Source organism: Procambarus clarkii, chromosome 79 (assembly GCF_040958095.1).
Source record: "Procambarus clarkii isolate CNS0578487 chromosome 79, FALCON_Pclarkii_2.0, whole genome shotgun sequence".
Lineage (NCBI taxonomy): Eukaryota > Metazoa > Arthropoda > Malacostraca > Decapoda > Cambaridae > Procambarus > Procambarus clarkii.
This window is the reverse complement of record NC_091228.1, coordinates 5,435,197-5,453,723: the sequence shown is the minus strand read 5'-3', so window position 1 is coordinate 5,453,723 and position 18,527 is coordinate 5,435,197. Positions and strand designations below refer to the sequence as shown.

Sequence of the window (18,527 nt, the reverse complement as noted above, 5' to 3'; positions counted from 1 at the left end):
GAGGTCACCCTCCAAGCAGGTCACCCTCGAAGGTCATCCTCGAAGTAGGTCATCCTCGAAGTAGGTCACCTTCGCACGTCACCCTCGAAGCAGGTCACCCTCGAAGTAGGTCACCTTCGCACGTCACCCTCGAAGCAGGTCACCCTCGAAGTAGGTCACCCTAGAAGCAGGTCAGCCTCGAAGCAGGTCATCCTCGAAGCATGGTTCCTGTGTGATGGCCTTATCAGCCATAGGGCTGCTTACTGGTGGTGGTGCCTTCTGCTTGCTATCAGACCCTGCTTGATCTGCAACGGCTTGCAGAGAAGGGAACTATCAGGGGGAAAGCGCCAAGCCATTTCGACTATATAGCACTGGGAAGGGGTCACAAATAAGGATTTGGGATGGGACGGGGGGAAGAAATAGCTTGGAGATATCGAGAGTTCCTTCAAAAAGGCAGTTAAGAGATTTGTTGAAAATATTTTGAAGGCAGAGTTTTTTTTTGGTCGTGTATAAGCAGCCATATTGACTACATAGGCCTATGATCTATGTACTAAGTTTTCATATAAATATTAGTGCATATGACAGCAGGCGGGCTGTCCGCCTTGCTGACACGATGTTATGATAGCAGGTGGGCTGTCCGTCTTGCTGACACGATGTTATGATAGCAGGGGGGTTGTCCGCCTTGCTGACACGATGTTATGATAGCAGGGGAGGCTGTCCGCCATGCTGACACGATGTCATGATAGCAGGCGGGCTGTCCGCCATGCTGACACGATGTCATGATAGCAGGCGGGCTGTCCGCCTTGCTGACACGATGTGTGGATACGCGTATGATATAGACAGAGATGCTTAGCATTCAGGATAATATTTGGAAAATACCCGGACTGGGTAAAATACAGTCTGTATTTACTGTATTAAAAATGAATACAGTAAATTAAACAGGAGGGAACAAATCCCGTGGCGCTCAAATAAATTAAACAAAGAAAAAAAAAACGATTTGAATCAAATGGAAATAACCTAAAATTTATGTCGATTTTAAATGGAATACAAAATACTATTTGTATCTGGCATGTACCCGCCAACATGTAGCCTGTAGTGCACAATCGCTTCAACTAGTGCATGAAATTGATACACGCTGAATCGGTTGTCGAAATATATGAAATGTGTCACTCTAAGCCGCTTTGGCAGTGCTGATTGACTCTGTAATACGGCTACAGTTTATGAAACAAATCTGATTTATATAAATTTACGATTTATATAGAACCTATATATATAGAATTTATAGAATATATATACAATTTATATATATAGAAATAGATTTACGAAGAGCACAGAAGCATCATTCCTCCCCCCAATCCCATCCCAAATCCTTATCCTGATATGGTGTTATCGATTCAGCTACTGGGAAGAAAAAGTTCCAAGTAGCACGGGCTATGGTGAGCCCGTAGTGGACGTACCGGGGCTGTAACTCGCCCTGATCCTGAACCTTTTCCCAGTGCTATATAGTCATAATGGCTTGGCGCTTCTCCTGATTACTCCCTCCTCCTTCCCAAAAATCCCCAGGGGATATGTTTTAATTTTAACAACAACCTGGTAGATCAACACTGATGCTTGCTGATTCACCTTATTCCCATCCCTATTCATGACAAAATTACACAAACTGCCTTTTTAATTTTCCTTTTATTCAGACTGATAAAAATATCACCAATGATAAGTTGTGTACCAGCGATTGATATGTAATCCCATATATATATATATATATATATATATATATATATATATATATATATATATATATATATGGGGGAAAAAGAGTGGTATTTGACTTAATTTTATATATAGCCTACGAATATTACACATGCAAAGGTCTAATTGGCTCACGATGTCTAATCGTCTAATTCTATTCTAATTCTATTCTATTCTATTCTAATTCTAAAAAAAGGTCTAATTGGCTCAACTGTCTCATTCTTATGAAAGAACTAATTGAATACTATATGTAGCCTAAGGCTGCCAGTCTTTTCTGTGTTTTCAAGGTAATTAATATATTAATATAACAAATTATATATTAAACTATATATATTTTATATTTTAAAATTATATATATTTTATATTTTAAAACTATATATATTTTATATTTTAAAAATATATATATTTTATATTTAAAAATTATATGTATTTTATATTTTAAAATTATATATGATTGTCCGTTGATTAATGTATATAGAAACACTGATATAAGGACTGTTCCTGAACAAATAGCCTGGATGTGTCACAACGGAAAGGTGGATGATATTCTTGAGAGAGATAAGAATTTTGCACCAAGACTGTAATCTTTTCTTGAATTATCTGCAGGTGTCTTGCAAATTGTCTATACAGTATACCTCGGTCATAAAAGTATTTATGTGTACGTCTGATACCATACTACTTGTGTAAAGGAGGAAATGTATATGTTTATCTCTCAGAATGTTTGGTAATATGTTTATTGTTTGTGATGTGTGTCTATGTATGTATTAACACGATGTACTGAACGGGGTGAGAATAGCTTGAGCTACCTCATCCCTTTGTGTGGATTTTACCTCAATAAACTTATTTCAATTTCAAATTATATGTATTTTATATTTAAAATTATATATATTTTATATTTTAAAATTATATATATTTTATTTTTTAAAATTATATATATTTTATATTTTAAAATTATATATATATTATATTTTAAAATTATATATATATATATATATTATATTTTAAAATTATATATATTTTATATTTTAAAATTATATATATTTTATACTTTAAAATTATATATATTTTATATTTTAAAATTATATATATTTTATATTTTAAAATTATATATATTTTATATTTTAAAATTATATATATATTATATTTTAAAATTATATATATATATATATATTATATTTTAAAATTATATATATTTTATATTTTAAAATTATATATATTTTATATTTTTAAAATTATATATATATTATATTTTGAAATTATATATATTTTATATTTTTAAAATTATATATATATTATATTTTGAAATTATATATATTTTATATTTTAAAATTAGATATATTTTATACTTTAAAATTATATATATTTTATACTTTAAAATTATATATATTTTATATTTTAAAATTATATATATTTTATATTAATAAAAAAATAATATAAAAATTAATGTATTAATACAAAAATGATTATGTTTTCCATGTAATTAATATAAAAATTATTCTGCATGAAGGGACAGCTATGTAGCAATAGTCTATTTTGATGAGTTCCAATGCTTTGATGAGTTCCAATGCTTTGATGAGTTTCAGTCACTCAAACACGGTTTCAAACACAAAGCTCAGCCCATGAATAGGCCTATTTTGTCCTTATCTTCATACCTGACAAAGATAAGAGATACAACATACAGCTTCGTGTCGAATTAAGCTTCGTTACATAGCATGGAAACAGCTTCAATAGGATATATTGGAAAAAAAACTTACAAATTAATATTCAACTTTCTTCCTGTGAACAGTAAGAAACGTGATGTTTAGGCAACTCGAAACAGGGGCCAGATTCACGAAAGCAGTTACGCAAGCACTTACGAATCTGGGGCCAGATTCACGAAAGCAGTTACAGAAGCATTTGAACCTGGGGCCAGATTCACGAAAGCAGTTACGCAAGCACTTACGAACCTGGAGCCAGATTCACGAAAGCAGTTACGCAAGCACTTGAACCTGGGGCCAGATTCACGAAAGCAGTTACGCAAGCACATACGAACCTGGGGTCAGATTCACGAAAGCAGTTACGCAAGCACTTACGAACCTGGGGCAGATTCACGAAGCAGTTACGCAAGCGCTTACGAATCTGGGGCCAGATTCACGAAAGCAGTTACGCAAGCTTACGAACCTGGGACCAGATTCACGAAAGCAGTTATGCAAGCACTTACGAACCTGGGGCCAGATTCACGAAAGCAGTTACGCAAGCACTTACGAACCTGGAGCCACATTGATGAAAGCAGTTACGCAAGCACTTACAAACCTGGGGCCAGATTCACGAAAGCAGTTATGCAAGCACTTACGAACCTGGGGCCAGATTCTTGAAAGCAGTTACGCAAGCACTTGCGAACCTAGGGCCAGATTCACGAAAAAAGTTACGCAAGCACTTACGAACCTGGGGCCAGATTCACGAAAGCAGTTATGCAAGCACTGACGAACCTGGGGCCAGATTCACAAAGCAGTTACGCAAGCACTTACGAACCTGGGGCCAGATTCACAAAGCAGTTACGCAAGCACTTACGAACCTGGGGCCAGATTCACGAAAGCAGTTACGCAAGCACTTACGAACCTGGGACCAGATTCACGAAGCAGTTACGCAAGCACTTACGAACCTGTCCATCTTTTCTCAATCTTTGGCGGCTTTGTTTACAATTATTAAACAGTTAATGAGCTCGGAAGCACCAGGAGGCTGTTTATAACAATAACAACAGTTGACTGGCAAGTTTTACTGCTTGTAAACTGTTTAATAAATGTAACCAACACACAAATGTATTACACACACACATGCAGGCGATGAGTCACAATAACGTGGCTGAAGTATGTTGACCAGACCACACACTAGAAATTGAAGGGACGACGACGTTTCGGTCCGTCCTGGACCATTCTCAATCGACTTGAGAATGGTCCAGGACGGACCGAAACGTCGTCGTCCCTTCAATTTCTAGTGTGTGGTCTGGTCATCAATACACACACACACATACAGACACACACACACACACACATACACACACACACACACACACACACACACACACACACACACACACACACACACACACACACACACACACACACACACACACACACAGAGGTGTCAACACACACAATGTTGGAACATAAAGCTATTAAAGACCTTATAAAGCTATTAAAGACCTTATAAAGCTATTAAAGACCTTATAAAGCTATTAAAGACCTTTTAAAGAGCCGTCATTCATTCTGTCAAAGCTGTAAATTTAAAGTTGTGTGAAGGGTAACAGAACGACGACTCGGCAGCGACAGGAAACACAATAATTAATTCGTTTTGTCGGAGACAGGTAGCCTGTATATATGTATGTGTATAACATACATACATACCTGGGCAGTAGGTGTTTCTTTAAACATAATTGGTTAAAAATGACCGCATTGCAGGCGATGTTAATGTTATAGTAAGCTTTCCAGGCTGTGATTCCTACGTCAGGATGCTAGCAGCCGCGTCCAACAGCCTGGTTGATCAGTCCAGCAACCTGGTCGACAACCGGGCCGCGGGGATGCTAAGCCCCGGAAACCACCTCAAGGTAACCTCTATGCTTCTTTGATATTTTCTTATTAAAAGATTTAGTTTCTTCAGCGTTTCTGACTTGTGAGAGTTTGGTCCACCAGGCTGTTGCTTGGAGCGGCCCGCAGGCCGCACATACCCACCACAGCCCGGCTGATCCACCACTTCTTGAAGAAAACAATCTAGTTTTCTCCTGAAGATGTCCACGGTTGTTCCGGCAATATTTCTTGCCTCATCAACATCATTCTCAATTTTTCATTCTTCAGTGAAGAATGAATACACAAGGTAAACTTTGTGTTAAATGTGGAAGGGGTGAAGCTGTTGGGAATGAGGTAAAGGGGTCGATAGAGTAAACAGAAGAGGTAAATATAGGGAAAGGAATAGGGAAGATAGGAATAAGGGGAAATGGCTAATCAAACAGTGTGAAAGGCTTCCTTGGACCTCCCCCCCCCCCTTACCTCACACCACTTTCATATATGTATTTAACCCTAAACTGTACCTTTTTTATTTGTTCTTTACATGAAGATGTTCTAGAGTGGAACGAAACGTTACAGAAAAATGTTACAGAATCGACTTGAGAATGGTCCAGGACGGACCGAAACGTCGTCGTCGTCCCTTCACCTTCTAGTGTGTGGTCTGGTCAACATACTTCAGCCACGTTATTGTGACTCCTCGCCTGCACAGGCTATGTTTACAAACATTATTGCTTCATGTTTGCGTGCCAGTCAACCCTGAGCAGGTTGGTGGTACACGAGGCGTCGGAACGAAAGGTTGAACACCCAACCACAAACAACCTGGACCCTAAGAAATGTGTCTTAGGGTCCAGTTTCTTAGGGTTCTTATCTCAGAATGTTCGGTAATATGTTTGTGATGTGTGTGTGTGTATGTATTAACACGATGTACTGAACGGGGTGAGAATAGCTTGAGCTACCTCATCCCTTTGTGTGTATTTTACCTCAATAAACCAATTTCAGTTTCAAGACCTGATTTTCAAGCAATTACGCCGCCATGTTGACCTGTCTCCCAACATCATCACCCTTCCAGTCATCGAAGATGTCTTCCTGCAAGCTGCATGCATCTTAAAGAAGAAGAAGAAGAAGAAGAAAGGGGACTCGACCAGGGGGCCCCCCTGGACTCTTCCTCAACTCGACTCACAATCTAGGACGCCGGGTTCGATTCCCGGCGGGAGAGAAGTGCCTGGCCATTGTTTCCTTTCATCTGAGACATCTTAAATCACCTTCAGTGGTTAAGTGCATAATAACACACTAGTTTATATAGCAGCTATCTTACCCTGTCAGTGTGGCGATACAGAGGGGAAATGCGCACTGCATCCAGGGTTCCTGCCCGCCATCTGAGGAGCTGGAGGAACTCGACAACCTATGATAATCTTTGTACCCTATATGTAATTACTTTTTTGTAACAAAGTTTAAATAAAACACGTATATATGTGTTTATATAAAATAATAGGGGTGGTAGGAGAAGAAAATATTAGTGTTCAGTGAGAATCCACAAGGTCATTTTTGAATACTCCTTATTTTCTTCTCAGAGGCTATGGGTCCCCCACACTTGCACCAGAGGTGGTACCCTTACAAATTTTACACACACACACTGTGTGTGTGTACTTACATAGTTGTTCTGCGGGGGTTGAGCTCTGGCTCTTTGGTCCCGCCTCTCAACTGTCAATCAACTGGTGTACAGATTCCTGAGCCTACTGGGCTCTATCATATCTACATTTGAAACTGTGTATGGAGTCAGCCTCCACCACATCACTGCCTAATGCATTCCATTTGTCAACCACTCTGACACTGTTGTTGTTGTTGTTATAGATTCAGCAACTGGGAACAAAAAGTTCCAAGTAGCACGGGCTATGGTGAGCCCGTAGTGGACTATGTCACTATGTACAAGACACCTCGAACACTGTTTATGTAGGACAGACGTAAATCTGTGTATTTCTATATGTAGGTTAGAGAAGCATTTTATAACCACTACAATCACTTTCTGTGGTTGAGTGTTCAATAAATCACTAAACTGTATGTTAAACCTATCTCCAACCGTGTCCATGAAGGACAGAAGACAATGTATATATGCTGGTTAGCATTGTAAATGTCCGGCCACGTCTGTGGTAGAATGTTTATATGCTGGTTAGCATTGTAAATGTCCGGCCACGTCTGTGGTAGAATGTTTATATGCTGGTTAGCATTGTAAATGTCCGGCCACGTCTGTGGTAGAATGTTTATATACTGGTTAGCATTGTAAATGTCCGGCCACGTCTGTGGTAGAATGTTTATATACTGGTTACCATTGTAAATGTCCGGCCACGTCTGTGGTAGAATGTTTATATACTGGTTAGCATTGTAAATGTCCGGCCACGTCTGTGGTAGAATGTTTATATACTGGTTACCATTGTAAATGTCCGGCCACGTCTGTGGTAGAATGTTTATATACTGGTTAGCATTGTAAATGTCCGGCCACGTCTGTGGTAGAATGTTTATATACTGGTTGCCATTGTAAATGTCCGGCCACGTCTGTGGTAGAATGTTTATATACTGGTTAGCATTGTAAATGTCCGGCCACGTCTGTGGTAGAATGTATATATGCTGATTAGCATTGTAAATGTCCGGCCACGTCTGTGGTAGAATGTATATATGCTGGTTAGCATTGTAAATGTCCGGCCACGTCTGTGGTAGAATGTATATATGCTGGTTAGCATTGTAAATGTCCGGCCACGTCTGTGGTAGAATGTATATATGCTGGTTCGCATTGAAATGTCCGGCCACGTCTGTGGTAGAATGTATATATTCTGGTTAGCATTGTAAATGTCTGGCCACGTCTGTGGTAGAATGTATATATTCTGGTTAGCATTGTAAATGTCTGGCCACGTCTGTTGTAGAATGTATATTTTCTGGTTAGCATTGTAAATGTCCGGCCACGTCTGTGGTAGAATGTATATATTCTGGTTAGCATTGTAAATGTCCGGCCACGTCTGTGGTAGAATGTATATATTCTGGTTAGCATTGTAAATGTCTGGCCACGTCTGTGGTAGAATGTATATATTCTGGTTAGCATTGTAAATGTCTGGCCACGTCTGTTGTAGAATGTATATATTCTGGTTAGCATTGTAAATGTCTGGCCACGTCTGTTGTAGAATGTATATATTCTGGTTAGCATTGTAAATGTCCGGCCACGTCTGTGGTAGAATGTATATATTCTGGTTAGCATTGTAAATGTCCGGCCACGTCTGTGGTAGAATGTATATATTCTGGTTAGCATTGTAAATGTCCGGCCACGTCTGTGGTAGAATGTATATATTCTGGTTAGCATTGTAAATGTCTGGCCACGTCTGTGGTAGAATGTATATATTCTGGTTAGCATTGTAAATGTCTGGCCACGTCTGTTGTAGAATGTATATATTCTGGTTAGCATTGTAAATGTCCGGCCACGTCTGTGGTAGAATGTATATATTCTGGTTAGCATTGTAAATGTCCGGCCACGTCTGTGGTAGAATGTATATATTCTGGTTAGCATTGTAAATGTCCGGCCACGTCTGTGGTAGAATGTATATATTCTGGTTAGCATTGTAAATGTCTGGCCACGTCTGTTGTAGAATGTGTATATATATATATATATATATATATATATATATATATATATATATATATATACACAAAAAACGCATGACCGTGTTTCCTTTAACCTAATGCCTCTGTTCACCCAGCAATAAATAGGTACCAGGGAGTTTGGCAACTGTTGAACAGTTGCATCTTGGAGAGGGTTAGTTGTTGAACCTAAGAGGTCTAGAGGTAGAAATAGCCTAATAGCCTCTATCCCTTTGAGATGTGTTTTTTTCTTGTCTCAATAAACATACTTGAACTTGAAGGGCCTCGATACAAGCCTAAAGTATATATATTCACAGGCCTCCTGTCCCCGACAAAACAAATTATGATATATATTAGTCACGGTAAAAGTTTTAAAAAATATATTAGGCCTATTTCTCTTTGACAACTTGGGTAGAATTTTCGATTAGCTGATCGTATGCAAATTTCTTTACATATTAACAAAATACTTATGATAAATATAATATATATACGGCGCGAAAAGTTTTGTACAAAGACCTAGAGAGAATAAGCCTATTGGGTGATCTGATTAGGTTTCATAAATCTTTAGATCAGGGTTATGTGAATGTACACTATTAGGCCTAACCTTTTCCAGTGAAAAACAAAACAAAATCGTTCATATTAAATTGCGCAGGAGAAAAACGGAGCCACAGCGAATATTTTAAGTATATTGTGCATACTGGATATTCAAAAGTGCATATCCGTTCAATGTTCATTTATTTATTTATTTATGCATATACAAGAAGGTACATTGGGATTGTGAGGATACATAATATGATAATTACAATCTTGTAAAGTCACTGGTATATTACCTACCTTGAGGCTACCTTGAGGTGCTTCCGGGGCTTAGTGTCCCCGCGGCCCGGTCGTCGACCAGGCCTCCTGGTTGCTGGACTGATCAACCAGGCTGTTAGACGCGGCTGCTCGCAGCCTGACGTATGAGTCACAGCCTGGTTGATCAGGTATCCTATTAATATTAAAAATGAGCCCCGTATCTGTGTAAAATTGAAAATGATTGCGCCGATGTGAAATACTTGCGAATACTTCAATTTACTAAGCAGGACTAGTAGCCTAGTGGTATTTAAGTCTATATTCACTTAGGACTGGTCAGAGACCGGGCAGCGGAGACGTGGATCCACGGAAGCATTGATATTTAATGAAAGGTTGGCTTATACCTTGATGACTGGTCTATAGGTTAATATAGGAATCTACCGACTTTATACTTTCTTTGTTGGTTGTGTATTTGTCTAGTATAGGGTGATGTTGGTGCGGAATTGATTCGTGTCTGTTTTTGTAACAAACCCATCACCCTGTGACTGTAACAAACCCATCACCCTGTGACTGTAACAAACCCATCACCCTGTGACTGTAACAAACCCATCACCCTGTGACTGTAACAAGCCCATCACCCTGTGACTGTAACAAACCCATCACCCTGTGACTGTAACAAACCCATCACCCTGTGACTGTAACAAACCCATCACCCTGTGACTGTAACAAACCCATCACCCTGTGACTGTAACAAACCCATCACCCTGTGACTGTAACAAACCCATCACCCTGTGACTGTAACAAACCCATCACCCTGTGACTGTAACAAACCCATCACCCTGTGACTGTAACAAACCCATCACCCTGTGACTGTAACAAACCCATCACCCTGTGACTGTAACAAACCCATCACCCTGTGACTGTAACAAACCCATCACCCTGTGACTGTAACAAACCCATCACCCTGTGACTGTAACAAACCCATCACCCTGTGACTGTAACAAACCCATCACCCTGTGACTGTAACAAACCCATCACCCTGTGACTATAACAAGCCCATCACCCTGTGACTGTAACAAACCCATCACCCTGTGACTATAACAAGCCCATCACCCTGTAACTGTAACAAACCCATCACCCTGTGACTATAACAAGCCCATCACCCTGTGACTGTAACAAACCCATCACCCTGTGACTGTAACAAACCCATCACCCTGTGACTGTAACAAACCCATCACCCTGTGACTGTAACAAGCCCATCACCCTGTGACTGTAACAAACCCATCACCCTGCCGCTGTAACAAACCCATCACCCTGTGACTGTAACAAACCCATCACCCTGTGACTGTAACAAACCCATCACCCTGCCACCACACACACTACACCCACCCTAATAACATACGAAGACACACTCACCTTTATGATGTCTGAAGTGATGTGTGCAACAGGGAACTTCTACATAGTCATTGCTGCCAGGGAGCTGCTCATCAGCGCTCACCGCGCCTGCAAGCAGCTGCACAATACACAGCACAAGCACAGCCGTCCACCAGTACACCTTACACAGCACAGACAGAAGTGAAGGGGCCACCCAAGCCATCCTGACTGTGCGTCGCGCTTGGGTTTATTGAATCAAAACTCAAAAGGATAAAGCAAAGGGGAAAAAAAGGGGGGAAAGGGGGGGTTTGTTTTGGGTGATGGGTCAGTCCATGGTGATGCTGGAACGGGTGTAGAGAGATCTGGAAGAGGTATATTCCAGTCGCTGGAAGCGTCTGGGTGGAACAGCAAGCCAGACCTCGCTAATGCTGTATCCTGAACACGCTGCTAAAATTCCCCCAGCCAGCGAGGTCAAATCCGTCTATTTCTCATCTATATATCTCACTTAATCAGAGCTCAAGCATATGATAGCCACTATAACTTTCCATTCCTTCCAAACCCACAAGGATAACCCGATTTCCTAACATAGAAGCACCACTGGATCGGAGCGAAATACACACGTGCTCCCGCTTCCACTGCCAAGTAAACACTGAAGTGTGTTTGGGGTGGTAGTTCACCAACCCGCCGCCAGTCGGCGCGCTTGTCGCCTCGCCAACCACGCGAAGTTGCCATAGTCCAGAGTTGCCAAATCCCGCATGCAGCGACCTTGCCAGCTTAGATTTATTATGATTGGCGCCGTAATATAACCTCAAACATTACACGTATAATATTTTATCATGTTTGTACGAACGCTCTCAAATAGACAGCCAGTATGTAGCAGAGAAAGAAAGCTAAATACTCCTGATATACTAATTTATAATATGGAGCTGGGATATGAGGACAAGGAGCTGGGATATGAGGACAAGGAGCTGGGATATGAGGACAAGGAGCTGGGATGTGATGACAAGGAGCTGGGATATGAGGACAAAGAGCTGGGATATGAGGACAAGGAGCTGGGATATGAGGACAAGGAGCTGGGATATGATGACAAGGAGCTGGATATGAGGACAAGGAGCTGGGATATGAGGACAAGGAGCTGGGATATGAGGACAAAGAGCTGGGATATGAGGACAAGGAGCTGGGATATGAGGACAAGGAGCTGGAATATGATGACAAGGAGCTGGATATGAGGACAAGGAGCTGGGATATGAGGACAACCAGCTGGGATATGATGACAAGGAGCTGGGATATGAGGACAAGGAGCTGGGATGTGATGACAAGGAGCTGGGATATGAGGACAAGGAGCTGGGATATGAGGATAAGGAGCTGGGATATGAGGACTAGGAGCTGGGATATGAGGACAAGGAGCTGGGATATGAGGACAAGTAGCTGGGATATGATGACAAGGAGCTGGGATATGAGGACAAGGAGCTGGGATATGAGGACAAGGAGCTGGGATATGAGGACAAGGAGCTGGGATATGAGGACAAGGAGCTGGGATACGAGGACAAGGAGCTGGGATATGATGACACGGAGCTGGGATATGAGGACAAGGAGCTGGGATATGATGACAATGAGCTGGGATATGAGGACAAGGAGCTGGGATATGAGGACAAGGAGCTGGGATATGAGGACAAGGAGCTGGGATATGAGGACAAGGAGCTGGGATATGAGGACAAGGAGCTGGGATATGAGGGACAAGGAGCTGGGATATGAGGACAAGGAGCTGGGATATGAGGGACAAGGAGCTGGGATATGAGGACAAGGAGCTGGGATATGAGGACAAGGAGCTGGGATATGAGGACAAGGAGCTGGGATACGAGGACAAGCAGGTGGGATATGAGGACAAGGAGCTGGGATATGAGGACAAGTAGCTGGGATATGAGGACAATGAGCTGGGATATGAGGACAAGGAGCTGGGATATGAGGACAAGGAGCTGGGATATGATGACAGAGCTGGGATATGAGGACAAGGAGCTGGGATATGAGGACAAGGAGCTGGGATATGAGGACAAGGAGCTGGGATATGAGGACAAGGAACTGGGATATGAGGACCAATATGTGTGAATAAATATTAGTAACATATCAATATCATTACATTTCTACTCCTATCTAGAACTACAGTACCTTGAGGTGATTCCGAGGATCAACGTCTCCGAGGCCCGGTCTCTGACCAAGCCTCTTGCTTGCTGGACTGATCAACCAGGCTGTTGGACGCGGCTGCTCGCAGCCTGACGTACGAATCACAGCCTGGTTGATCAGGTATCCTTTGAAGGTGTTTGACGAATTCTATCTTGAACACTGTGAGAGACTGGCCAGTTATGCCCCTTATGTGTAGCGGGAGTGTTGAAAAGTCTTAGGGCCTTTAAGACAAAGGGTCTTGTGATCTCTGTGTGTCTTGGGCCTGTGATTTTGTGTTCTCTCTCATCGTACCTATTGCACCTCTGCTTTCCAATGGGGCTATTTTGCACATCCTGCCATGCCTTCTGGTCTTGCGTGATGTTATTTCCGAGTGGAGGTTACGGAACCAGTTCATCTAATATTTCCAAGTGTAAATTATTATATCTCCCGCCTGCGCTTTAGTGAATACTGATTCAAAATTTAATTGGCCCCAATAATTTAGATGTTTTATTGAGTGGATTCTAGCAGTAAGGCAAAATAATTAATGCACTTTCATTTTCAAATGTAAATAATGATTTTGTTTTAAATTTCAGGGGTACTAATCAGATAGTATTTTTGTCCAAAAAGAGAACTGATCTGGCAATTTTAATCGCCTAAATCGTAGCCTAGTGTAGGTTGCGTCCAGGATTACAGCGGATTAACTCATTCTGTCACCCCAATTAACCAACATTAACAAAAATTACAAAATAACAATTAACACAAAATAACAATTAACACAACCAAGCCAGTAGCCTCATCCTGTCACCACTCTGATATACCAGTCTTCTAGCGGCCAGGAATGAGTTGCGTGGCTTCAATTTCAATTTCTATATTATGCACCCCATATCCCATCCCGTGAGCGGTGGTGGAGGTACAGAACGCTGTTGATAGGTCTTAATGGTTATCTTGAGGTTATCTTGAGATGATTTCGTTTTTTTTTTTAGTGTCCCCGCGGCCCGGCCCTCGACCAGGCCTCCACCCCCAGAAAGCAGTTCGTGACAGCTGACTAACACCCAGGTACCTATTTTACTGCTAGGTAACAGGGGCTTAGGGTGAAAGAAACTGTATGTGTATAAAGCTACTACTAAAGCAATCCAGTAAATACAATTAATGTATTCGCATGAACTTTGAGGTAACAACGTCTATGTTGAGTTTTGATAGTCGATTACGCAGCAAGAGTTCAGATACGAATTAGAATCACTAAATTAAATTTTCTAGCCTAGCCTCTTTTGGGCTCAGGGAGTAGAAGAGCTTCTCGAAATCCTCTACAGGTAAATGACCTTGAACACACATAATCTAGAGACTGAAAGTAACATTATACAGAAAAGATTCATTGATGGCTTCATTCACCTGGGGTTTAGGAGACTCGAACTTGTGACCCCCCAAGCTCTGTCGAGTGAGCTATGAGTAGCCTTAATAAGGAGAGTTGACTGGAATGCTTATTTCCACGGAAGTGTGGAAAAAAAAGAGGTTCTGGAAGTTCTGTCATTGCTCGTCAGCCCAATAACTAAAATGAATGTATATATAAATAACTGGATAGTTACATATATATATATATATATATATATATATATATATATATATATATATATATACATATATATATATATATATATATATATATATATATATATATATACATATATATATATATATATATATATATATATATATATATATATATATATATATATATATATATATATATATATATCCGACTCCCATTACCTTATTAATAGATTTATATAGTGACAATGTAACGTGCTTATTTCTGAAGCCAGACATATTTATGTATATATTATACATAAATAACTAATAGAGAGGCCAGTCAAATTTTCTTGGACCAACCATCAACGTTTTGACTTCAAGAACATGATAAGCTTCATGCCCTCTCCAAACTAATAAAAAAAAATAAAAAATAAATAAAAAAAAGTCGAAGATAATCCTGAGCTATTAAATGCAATTCTAAAGGCGCCATTAGACGAGAACTCTTAGATGAATTTATAGAAAGCAGAAGTGTGAAAATAAGAACTAGTTGATCTATTGTTTATCTACAACTCTGTATCTAATTCTGTGTGGACTACAATCCACTACAACTCTGGGGTCAGATTCACGAAAGCACTTAAGAACCTGGGGCCAGATTCACGAAAGCACTTAAGAACCTGGGGCCAGATTCACGAAAGCACTTAAGAACCTGGGGCCAGATTCACGAAAGCACTTAAGAACCTGGGGCCAGATTCACGAAAGCACTTAAGAACCTGGGGCCAGATTCACGAAAGCACTTAAGAACCTGGGGCCAGATTCACGAAGCAGTTACGCAAGCACTTACGAACGTGTACATCTTTCCTCAATCTTTGACGGCTTTGGTTACATTTATTAAACAGTTTACAAGCAGTAAAACTTGCCAGTCAACTGTTGTTATTGTTATAAACAGCCTCCTGGTGCTTCGGAGCTCATTAACTGTTTAATAATTGTAAACAAAGCCGCCAAAGATTGAGAAAAGATGTACAGGTTCGTAAGTGCTTGCGTAACTGCTTCGTGAATCTGGCCCCCAGGTTAGTAAGTGCTTGCGTAACTGCTTCGTGAATCTGGCCCCTACCGTATTCTAGATAAATATTCACCTAAGTTGTATAATATGGCAAAACATTTTATTGTTAATGATAAAATATCCGAAATTCTTGCATTAAATCAATTAAAATAAATTATTTTTAATTAATTTAAATATAATTTTAATTTTTAATTAATTTAAATATAATTAATTTAATTTAAATTATTTAATTAAAAATTTAAATAAATTAAATTCTTGCATTAAATTCTTGTTTATCAATTATTGAAGGAAAATAGGAGCTCAGAAGCCTAAAATCACTTTCTATTATTGTCTTATCTATTATCTTATCTTATCTGTCTTTCTATTATTCTATTATGCCAGTACTGAGAATTATTTTAAATATTACGCAAATTACTTATCTGCGATGTATACAATTGTATACAATACAATGTATACAACTGCCAATACATTGTAATTCACAGAGGTTGCAATGCAAGAAGTTTGTGGCATTGTAATTTCATTGTAATTATAGGGTGTGGAAATGTATGTCGTAGAAGCTAATGTCTGCTATCTCACAGTGGTTCAATATCTTTTATGCCTTCTATAACCCCTTTTGTGTTATCGCTAACAGGATGAGTAAGGGGTGCACAATAAACTACCACTCACAGGATGAGTATGGGCTGCACAACAAAGTCACTCACAGGATGAGTATGGGGTGCACAGCAATCACTCACAGGATGAGTATGGGGTGCACAACAATCACTCACAGGATGAGTATGGGGTGCACAGCAAACTATCACTCACAGGATGAGTATGGGGTGCACAACAAAGTCACTCACAGGATGAGTATGGGGTGCACAACAATCACTCACAGGATGAGTATGGGGTGCACAACAATCACTCACAGGATGAGTATGGGGTGCACAGCAAACTATCACTCACAGGATGAGTATGGGGTGCACAACAAAGTCACTCACAGGATGAGTATGGGGTGCACAACAATCACTCACTCACAGGATGAGTATGGGGTGCACAACAAACTACCACTCACAGGATGAGTATGGGGTGCACAACAATCACTCACAGGATGAGTATGGGGTGCACAATAAACTACCACTCACAAGATAAGTATGGGGTGCACAATAATCACTCACAGGATGAGTATGGGGTGCACAACACTCTCACAGGATGAGTATGGGGTGCACAATAAACTACCACTCACAAGATGAGTATGGGGTGCACAACACTCTCACAGGATGAGTATGGGGTGCACAACAATCACTCACAGGATGAGTATGGGGTGCACAGCAAACTATTACTCACAGGATGAGTATGGGGTGCACAACACTCTCAGAGGATGAGTATGGGGTACACAACAAACTCACTCACAGGACGAGTATGGGGGCACAACAATCGCTCACAGGATGAGTATGGGGTGCACAATGAACTAGCCTCGGCTAGCAGCATCTAATTCAATGTAAAATTAACTATATCAACCCGTATTAAACGTCGAAATAACGATGGTACTCTAGGCTACTGAACCACTGGGATCTGGTTGATTCATACAGAGGCAGTAGCCTAGTTATGTAGGCTAGGCTGAGTTAGGTTGGTTAGAAAATCCGCCCGCAAATAGTTATACATACTTACAAATTACTAAATATTTAGCACTCAATTGTACATACAGTGTAGCACTGTATGTATAATACGGGGTAAGGATACTATCTAGCATAACTAAGGGTTATTTACATCCTAATTAAACCCTCTAATGCAGCCTAGGATCACACATAAAAATTATCGAGGTAATGTAGCATATTTTAACGTACAACTAACACAGTTTAAATTATATAAATTTACACTATGTGTGTATATCACTAGGACGCTTTTCGAAGTATATTAGTGTATGTAGTATCATACATAGATAACGTGTGTGTATACCACAACCTATGTATAATTCTCAACATACTTGAGAATTGACACACTCTGTACTCCCCTTCATATAGCCTAGGGCAGCTGCACAAATACAGATATACTTAAATGTGTTAATATAAAAATGCACAATATTATATTATTATAATTCAAGTAAATAATAAACTGTAATTTTGTGTAATCTTATTCAAACTGATAAATGTACAAACATTTTTGAATAAAGTTTTTGAATTTGAATTGAAGTTGACATGAATGGAATATATTTCACCTCAAACTTCAAAATGCTTCACCTACGCTACCCATCATTCAAAACCAGATTGAAACGACGCGTGAAAGTAAAGATAAATCATCTTATTACTGTAATCTTGTAAAATTACAGAAATAAACCCCTTTATAACGTTTATTTTGTATACCTTCAATGTAAACTTTTTTAACCATAACTGTATTAGGTTAAGATAATAGAGATATTGCAATCACCCGTTATCTCAAGGGGAATTAACCGCGGGTTAAGAGAGAGGAGAGGGATACTACAATAGTTTACCTTCCAACTAGGAAGGATACTTTAGTCCTGGATATAATTACAAGTAAACTGTTGGTATACCGAGAGAGGTGGGGTTCACCTCTATGTAAAAATATTCCTTAAATATTGCATTTGGTAAAGATATTAACATTTTTAAATTCAAATTGCTAAATCAATATAGAAAATAGTTTACATATAGTGTTGTAGTTAAGTATGTGTTACAGTGACAACTTTTAAGTATCACTGAAATTGAAATAAGTTTATTGAGGTCAAATACACACAAAGG

General features: G+C 39.7%; 1 protein-coding gene across 1 annotated transcript in view; it reads right to left on the bottom strand.

The window, feature by feature from the left end:
• Positions 1–11,693, bottom strand: part of Sema2a (Semaphorin 2a) — a 271,050-nt gene extending 259,357 nt beyond the window's left edge. Inside the window, exon 1 of the mRNA XM_045752334.2 lies at positions 11,091–11,693. Within this exon, the coding sequence (XP_045608290.1) occupies positions 11,091–11,271 (181 nt within the window). The 5' untranslated portion in view covers positions 11,272–11,693. The remainder of the gene's footprint in view (positions 1–11,090) is intronic.
• Between the last annotated feature and the right edge of the window lie 6,834 nt (positions 11,694–18,527).